This window comes from Orycteropus afer, unplaced genomic scaffold (assembly GCF_000298275.1).
Source record: "Orycteropus afer afer isolate SDZICR_OR568_19922 unplaced genomic scaffold, OryAfe1.0 scaffold00227, whole genome shotgun sequence".
Classification (NCBI taxonomy): Eukaryota; Metazoa; Chordata; class Mammalia; order Tubulidentata; family Orycteropodidae; genus Orycteropus; species Orycteropus afer.
In genome coordinates this window covers 884,877-894,150 of record NW_006921814.1, presented here as the reverse complement: position 1 = coordinate 894,150, position 9,274 = coordinate 884,877, and the positions used below count along the sequence as shown (strand labels likewise).

The 9,274-nt window shown below is 36.6% G+C and overlaps 1 protein-coding gene across 1 annotated transcript in view; it reads left to right on the top strand.

Moving 5' to 3' along the window:
- Positions 1 to 9,274, top strand: part of PTPN13 (protein tyrosine phosphatase non-receptor type 13) — a 303,937-nt gene that overhangs the window by 170,081 nt on the left and 124,582 nt on the right. Inside the window, exons 12-15 of the mRNA XM_042782048.1 lie at positions 1,103 to 1,256; positions 1,429 to 1,567; positions 2,534 to 2,686; positions 6,938 to 7,120. Of these exons, the coding sequence (XP_042637982.1) occupies positions 1,103 to 1,256; positions 1,429 to 1,567; positions 2,534 to 2,686; positions 6,938 to 7,120 (629 nt within the window). The remainder of the gene's footprint in view (positions 1 to 1,102; positions 1,257 to 1,428; positions 1,568 to 2,533; positions 2,687 to 6,937; positions 7,121 to 9,274) is intronic.

The following is a 9,274-nucleotide window of genomic DNA, read 5'->3' as shown; positions in this document are numbered from 1 at the left end:
CTGGACAATGAATAAGGAAGACTGAAGAAGAGTTGATGCTTTTGAGTTGTGGTGCTGGCGAAGAATGCTGAAGGTACCATGGGCTGCCAAAAAACTAACAGATCTGTCCTGGAGGAAGTACACCCGAAATGCTCCTTGGAAGCAAGAATGGCCAGACTTTGTCTCACCTATTTTGGTCATGTTGTAAGAAGGGACCATTCCTGGAGAAGGACGTCATGCTTGGTAAGGTGGAGGGTCGACGAAAGAGTGGAAGGCCTTCAACAAGATGGATTGACATGGTGGCTGTGATGATGGGCTCAAGTATAGCAGGGATCGTGGAGCTGGCACGGATTGGGCAGTGTTTTGTTCTGCTGTGCATGGGGTCGCTATGAGTCAGAAATGACTCGATGGCACCTAACAACAACAACATATGCATATGAGAGCTGGACAATGAATAAAGAAGACTGAAGAAGAGTTGATGCTTTTGAGTTGTGGTTTTAGCGAAGAATACTGAAAGTACCATGGACTGCCAAAACAGTGGACAAATCTATCCTGTAATAAGTGCAGCTGGAATGCTCCTTGGAAGCACAAATGGTCAAACTTCATCTCACCTACTTTGGTCATGTTGTCAGAAGAGACCATTCTGTGGAGAAGGATATCATGCTTGGTACAGTGGAGGGTCAATGAAAGAAGGGAAGGCCCTCAACAAGATGGATTAACACAGTGACTGCAATGATGGGCTCAGTTATATCAGTTATAGCAAGTATTATAAGGCTGGCACATGACCAGGCATTGTTTCATTCTGTTGTACATAAGGTCGCTATGAGTCGGAGCTGACTTGATGGCATCTAATAACAACAACAACACAGATAGTAAATGATATGCCAGGATTTGAATTCAGGTATATCTGTCATCAGAGCCCTCATTCTTCAAAGACAAGGCTATATTGCCCCCATCTATATGCAGTGCCTCAGAGCTCCCTGCCATACTTTTTATTAGTCTTCTTACTCCTCTGTGATACTGTTTTTTTTTAAGTATGATAAGAAAAACAAATTAAGAAATCAGAAAAAAAATTAATGTTTTTATTATTATTCATTTTATATATTTTCTCATTCTGTTTTAGATAATGAGTATTTCTTTGTTGATCCTGATGTAAAATTAACCAAAGTAGCCCCAGAAGGATGGAAAGAAGAACCAAAGAAAAAGAGCAAAGCTACTGTTAATTTTACTATGTTTTTCCGAATTAAATTTTTCATGGATGATGTTAGTCTAATACAGTGAGTGCACAGTTTCTATTTTGCCTTTTTGGCCCCTGATCTTTTGATTCTTTAGCTTACTGACACTGAATTGTTTGAATTAGATGAATTTGTATGCTTATGATGAAAATCATCTGAGATTTAAGATTCAAGATAAAAGTCTAGATGTTTTTGTGTATGTTTATTTTTTCAGACATACTCTTACCTGTCATCAGTATTATCTTCAGTTGCGTAAAGACATACTGGAAGAGAGAATGCACTGTGACGATGAGACTTCCATATTGTTAGCATCCTTAGCTCTCCAGGCTGAGTATGGAGATTACCAACCAGAGGTAGGATTTTTTTTTTTTCTCTAGGATCACTTTTGTGTTGGTGTTCTTATCTGTAGTGTAATTAAGGACTAAACCTGAGTGAGCTGTTTAATGTTTAGATCTAGAGATTTTTGAGGCTAATTTAGTGCCTTGAAATGATCAAGTACCTTGTGTACCTTGTTCTTCTACAATTGTACAGCATGGGGTTGCTTTTTATTTCTGTTTAAAATATCTCATTAGGGAGCTTAGGAATACCTAAGCTCTTGCCCCTCTTTCCTTCAATTTCTAACTAATGAAGACTAGGACAAAGATGACCAGTCAAATGTGAATAAAAGCGATCTGTCTTCCACACTTAACCATGCAATGCTGGACCAAGAACCTAGAAAAAACTCACTATATGGAGAAAAGATGGGCAAGGCCAGTGTTTCTGAATGAATTTAAGATGAAACAAGGGCAAGGGACTGTTCCACTTATGAACATCATCCTTCAGGACATTAACCCTTACTGTAGTGAAATGAGGAGTCCTTAGGTAACACAATAGTTAAGTGTTTGGCTAGTATCCAAAAGGTTGGAGGTTCAAGCCCACTAGATATGACCTTGGAAGAGAGGCCTGGTAATCTACTTCCAAAAGTACACTGCTACTGAAAACCCCATGGAGACCATTCTACTCTGAAACACATGGTGTTCCCTTGAGTTGGGATTTACTAGACAGCAACTTATTTGGTGGTTTGGTTTTGTTCAGGGGTTATAGTGAAAAGAGGTTCTTAAAAGTCAGTCTCTCCACAAGCTTGCTATTTAATTTGATCATTTCACCCCACAGAATAAAATGGAAAGATTGATACATTTCTTCTGAGACTTACTCCTCAGAGAGAGGGAAGAGAAGTAGAACTATCTTATCTCTTGACAGTGACAGAACTCAAAGGAGTAAGAGGGTTCACGCCTATAGTAGACAAACAGGATTGCTTACAAAAACGTTCTTCTTTCCAGGTCTATGGTATGTCTTATTTTAGACTGGAGCATTATTTGCCTGCCAGAGTGATGGAGAAACTTGAGCTATCCTATATTAAACAAGAGTTACCCAAGTTGCATAATACCTATGTGGGAGCTTCTGAAAAAGAGACAGAGTTAGAATTTTTAAAGGTAAGCATGCAAGATTACAAATGATAGACCTTGTGTTTTATTTTGTTTTTTCCCAAAATAATTAAGAGGTGTTGGAGGATACATACCTAAAATGCATATACCTGATACTATACACTATCTCATCTCATTTATTCCTGACTAAAACCCTATATCGTCATGTGCCACATAACATCCATTTGTAACATCTGAACACAAATAAGTCTGTGTCTCCCATCCTCTAAAGCCCAGTATATTAAAAATTTGAGGTACATACATAGTGGTTCATAATAAAAAACAGGTTCTACTTTGCAATAATTATTTTTGATGCATACAAAGGTACACTATATACTGTATACATGAAGACAGATACTTGACTGACATTGGATACAAACCATACCTAACTGTTTTGATTTATGTACAAATTTAACTTAAGTATGGATTTAGGAACAAAACTTGTTCATAATCTGGGGACTGTCTGTGTATGATATTTGATGTTTGCACAACATTCAAATCACATAATGTTCTATTTCACAGAACATACCATGGACATTAAGTGATGCATGACTGCATTTAAATACCCATTTTGCAAAATCTCAAAGAGGGTATATAACTTTCCCAAAGTCATGTAGCTGGGGATGGGGTACGGGAAGGTAAGGCAAAACTAGGATTTGACCTTATATCTCTATATATGACTGTAGATTCTTTGCTTTTATCTTATTTCCATTCTGTTGAAATCAAGATACATTATAAAAGTCAAAACAATTAAACTTGGTGACAGGTTGGATGGCTATGAAAGGCAAGTTCATACTGGTTCTAGAATTGTTTTGTTTTCTTTCGTAAAAGGCTAAAAGTTATATCCTTTAAAAAATCATTTTTCCACTAAATAACGACCAATTTGTGTATGGATGGCTGGTTGTTCCAGTTCTGTGCTTAGCTTCCTATGCAATCTCAGAGAAATAGTACAGCATTTGCAATCAATAAAGATAACACTTTGTGGGCTTCCAGTGTGAATTTGCAATATAAGAGATAGTGTTCTTTTGAAAAGAGAAGCTTTTCAGGACCTCTTCTGTTTCAGTTCTCTTTTTGTTGTTGTTGTTGTTGTTATGTGCCGTCCAGTCAGCCCTGACTCATAGCGACCCCTCCTTGGCTTTCCGAGGCAGTATCACTACGGAAGTAGGATTGCCCAACCTTCCTTCCGAGGAGTGGCTGATGGGTTTGAACCGCTAGCCATCTGGTGAGCAGTCATATTGTTACATCCTAGTCAGTTCTCTAGGATGTAACAATATGCCTTCTACTTGCTGCTCAGTACTGAGGGGAGCCAAGTTTCCCTTTACTATGAAAATCTTTGAAGGGGTTTCATTCACAGATTTACACCACCTTTTATCTAGGATTCATGGTAAGAAAGGCAAGATTGTTTTGTTTAAGTTGAATCTACATTTAAAGATTAATTATGTACTTATGTTTTCCTTAGTTACTCTATTTTTACACTTGTAAGAAGTAAATATCAAGTTGTATTCTTATTAATAAAAGTAAAATGCACATTGACACAATGGAAAAAAATCTACATGGATAATTGCAGTCAGAAAATCTTGCATTTCAATCCTTGTTTCAACTAGCTGAGTGATCTTAGTGTACTTAATCTCTCTGAGCTTCATTTTTCCCCTGGAAGAGTGTGTACCTAATATATAGTAGATTGCTCTACTGTTTGCCATAATATATCCTGTTACTACATTTTCCTTTAACTATATCTTTTTTTTTTTTTTTGGTAAATATATTCTCACCAAAACCTTCACCAATACATCTTCTGCATTTATAATTCAGTGACATTGATTTTTCATGTAGTGCCACCAGTATCACTATTCTTTCCCAAAATATTCTACCATTAACATAAATTCAATGTCCCCACCCCAAGCAAAAACTCCCCATTTCCCCCTTATTTTCACCCCTGCTAACAATGAATAATATTTGCTAATTTCATATAAGTGAGATCCTACAGTATTTGTCCTTTTGTTAGTGATTTATTCCATTCAGCATAACATTTTCAAGGTTCATCCATGGTGTTCCATGCATCAGAATTCATTTCTCTTATGACTGTGTAATATTCCATTCCACATTTTATTTATCCATTCATCTGTCAATGGACATTTCATTTGTTTCCACCTGTTGGCTATTGTGAAAAGTGCCCCAGTGAATATTGGTGTACAGGTTTCTCCCTTCACTTCTTTTGGGTGTATACCTAGGGTTGAGAGTGCTTGTTGTATGGTGGTTTATATGATTATATGTTCAGCTTTTTGAGGAATGACCAAACTGTTTTCCACAGTGGCTGCACCATTTTACTTTCCCACCAGCAATGGATGAAGGTTCCAATTTCTCCACAGCCTAGCCAACACTTGTTTTCTGTTTCATTTTGTTTTTATCATTGCCATACTAATGGCGGTAAAGTGATATCTTATTGTGGTTTTGATTTGCATCTTCCTAACAGCTAATGGCGTAGTGCCTAAGGCACCTGACTGCTAACCAGAAGGCTGGCGATTCAAGCCCACCAGCCACTCCTCGGAAGGAAGGTTGGGCAATCTACTTCTGTAGTGATACTGCCTCAGAAACCCAAGGAGGGGTCGTTATGAGTTGGGTGCAACTTGATGGCACATAACAACTACAGCTAATGATGTTGAACATCTTTTCATATGCTTATTGGACACACTTTTTTCTTTAACCTTAGCATCTTCTAACCTAACAAAGATTGTTTTTTATTATCTCTTTAATACACCTTTTGAAGTTATACATTTATGTTGCCTTTAAAATACTTTTATATTATTTTTAATTGGCTTTATTGAGGTATAATTTGCATAAAGAAAATTCACCACTTTTAAATGTTCGATTCAATGAGTTTTGAAAATTATATACAGTTAAACGAACCACCTCCACAATTATGAAGGACAGGGGTCAGCAAACTAAGACCCGCCTGTTTTGTAAATAAAGTTTTATTGGAACTTGGCTGTGCTCATTTGTGTACCTATTGTGCATGGCTGCTTTCACTTGCTGCTCTACAGCAGCAGCGTTGAATACTTACAGCAGAGATCATATGACCAAGAAAGCCTAAATTATTTCCTATCTGGCTCTTTATAGAAAAAGCTTTCCAATCCCTGATATAGCAAAGTTCCATGATGTCCCTTTGAAGTCAGTCCTAGCCCCTCACCCTGGAAATTACCGATCTTTTTATCATCATAGTTTTGACTTCTCTAGAATTTCATATAATCCTATGTATAGTATGTAGTCATTTGAGTCTATCTTCTTTCAGTTAGAAAAATACTTTTTAGATTCATCCATGGTGTGTGGTATTTTTATTGCTGAGTAGTTTTCCATTGTAGAGATACACAGTGTTTATTCTTTCCCTAGGTGATGAATATATAGCTGCCATAAACATTTACATATACTTGTTTGGGTGAACGTATGTTTTTATTTCTCTTGAATAAATACCTGTGAGTAGGATTGCTCGGTCTGAGGATAACTATATGTTTAACTTTGTAAAAACTGTGTAAGAAATTACCAAAGTAATTGTACAGTTTTTCAGTGCCACCAGCAGTGTCCCCATTGTTCTGCATTCTCATGAAAACTTGGTAATTTCAGTCTTTTAAAATTTTAATCCCTCAAATGAGTAGTGTTATACATTGTGGTTTTAATTTGTATTTCTATAAATACTATTTATGTTGAGCATCTTTTTATGTATTTGCCATTCAACTCTCTTCATTTTTAAAGTGTCTAATAACATTTGTTTCCTTATTGAGATGTACATATATGTTACACACACACACACACACACACACACATATATAATCCTTTATCAGGTATACACTTTACATATATTTAATTTCCCAATCTGTGGCTTGCATTTTCTTAACAATGTCTTTTGAAAGGCAAAAGTTTTAATATTAATGAATTTTTAATTTACCAGTTTTTTTTCTTTTATGCTTTGTACTTTCTGTATTTTATCTAAGAAATCTTTGCCTAATCCAGAGATTTTCTTCTTAAAATGTTATAGTTTTAGTTAGTTGTTATATTTGGGTCTGTGATTCATTTTGAGGTGATTTTCATATATCAAATGAGGTAAGAGTTGATACTCAATTTTTTCGTTTGTGTGGATAGCCAGTTGTTCCAGCCTTATTTGTTGAGAAACTATCATTTCCACTTTAAATTACCCTGGTAGGACTTCTGTATCTTTATATCACTTTTTACAAACATGCATTGCTATGGTGTATAGTATTGTCTCAACAGGTCTGCCAAAGGCTGACAGAATATGGAGTTCATTTTTACCGGGTGCATCCTGAGAAAAAGTCACAAACAGGAATATTGCTTGGAGTCTGTTCCAAAGGTGTCCTCGTGTTTGAGGTTCACAACGGAATTCGCACATTGGTCCTTCGCTTTCCTTGGAGAGAAACCAAGAAGATTTCTTTTTCCGTATGTCTGTTTAACCTTTATTTGGTTATATTTTAAAATAAGTATTGTCTATCTCCAACGTAACCCATCAATTGATTTTTCTTACATAAACTTTAGATTCTACCATCGAAAGGGTGAATATGACTCAATATTATTTAACTTTCCCTTCTTAGTTTTAGAAATATAATTAAGATGTTGTTTGTTTCTGGTTTTCTCAGGAACTGATTTTAGAAAGAGTCTTATACATTCCTAGCTAGTTATATGCTCAATTAACTTTAGTTAAATTACAACCAATTTGACTTCTCTGTTAAGTCAGATATTATTCTAAGATAGCAACTTCTCACATGGGGAAATCCTGCTAATGTGTTTAAAGAAGATAATCATCTTAACCCCTGGAAACCTTGTCTTGCTTAATAATAAATAGTAACATAGTTGTGATATCAGGATTGAAACACACTGTTAGTCTACCCCAGAAGTGAGTCAAAAGTGTATGTAGGTGTTTGTTTCCTAATGCTAATCAGAGGCCACTCATACTTTAGTTCATGTTTGGACTGAAATACAATCTTACCAGAATAATGTTGATAGGATATCAAGGTTTCAACTGATTGTAGAAAATCATCAACCTGGAAAACCTTTGAGATCAGGTTCCTATGAAACCCACAGGTACCACTTAGATTACCAGATAATAATGTGCTCTCTCAAGAAGGCTCAAGACCACCCTTATCTTCCCATGAATGTCAAGACCGGGAAATTAGCTGAGATTAATTTACTTTCCCCAGTAGAAATGTTAGCACAGCAAATGTCTTAGAGGAGAGCTTAGATTGAAGCAATCCAATCCAGTTTTGAGAAAGGAACAAGTAAAATAAGCATACTGTACACAGTACAGTACTGTATGCCATCTGCCAAGCCCCCATGCCAACCCTACTATACATGTATAGAACTAGTTCTGATCTAGTTCGTGTTTAAAGATCTCCATTAATAGTGAATAATAGACCACAAACCAATGCAAACTATTTTCTTTAATAGCATTTGTTCATCCTAGAGTTCTCTGTCTAACACAGATTTTCTTTTTTTAACCCTCCTTTTCTTCTAACTTCTGGGGAGATGGAAAAGCCCCTCTTTGTCTTTCTTATCTTGCACACTTTAGCCCCTTCCATCCGTAGGGTAAATATGAACTGATACTATTTAACTCTTCCTTCTTTGGGCACATTTCTTATATGTTGAAGTTGTTAGGTGCCATCAAGTCGTCTCCAACTCATAGCCACCCTATGCACAGCAGAACAAAACACTGCCCGATCCTGTGCCAGCCTCAAAATCCCTACTATACCTGAGCCCATCATTGCAGCCACTGTGTCCATCCATCTCATTGAGGACCTTCCCCTTCTTCATTGAACCTCCACTTTACCAAACATGATATCCTTCTCCAGGGAATGGTTCCTCTGACAACATGACCAAAGTAGGTGAGATGAAGTCTTGCCATTCTCACTTCCAAGGAGCATTCCAGCTGTACTTCTTCCAGGACTGGTTTGTTAGTCCTTTTAGCAGACCATGGTACTCTTAGCATTCTTCTCCAACACCACAACTCAAAACCATCAACTTTTCTTCGGTCTCCCTTATTTATTGTCCACTTCTCACATATAAAAGACACTATTGAAAATACCATGGCTTGGGTTAGGTACTGTCTACCAGTTAACACTTAAAGAGAATCAAATATTATTATTATTTGGCTCAAACCTGTTCATCTTTCTTAGATGTTAAATTATCTATAATATCACTTCTTATATTCAGATCTCTAACCTGTCTTTCATAATCTTTGTGTATGTATGTGTGTTATCTGCCCTTCTTTCCTACCTTTGTGTATCCCAGTTTTATAGCCTTTTTAACTGATAAACTAAGGAGAGCCTGTCTTTTATATTAATAATTCAACCAGTGAGAGAACTTTATAGCTGTGGAGTTCAATATCCTTGTTAACTACTTAATAGTGGTTAAGTTGTATGTCTGTTAAAAAAAAAAATAAAAATCCCCAACTATTTGAATAGTTACTGGCTATACTACTGGGTCAGCCCCAGGGTTACAGGTGAGGAGAGACAACTCAGGGACGCCCAAAGTAGCAGGCTGGAAGAGCAGGAGAAAGGAGATTAAAAGCCAGGAAGCCAGAGAGAAGAGCAATCAGCC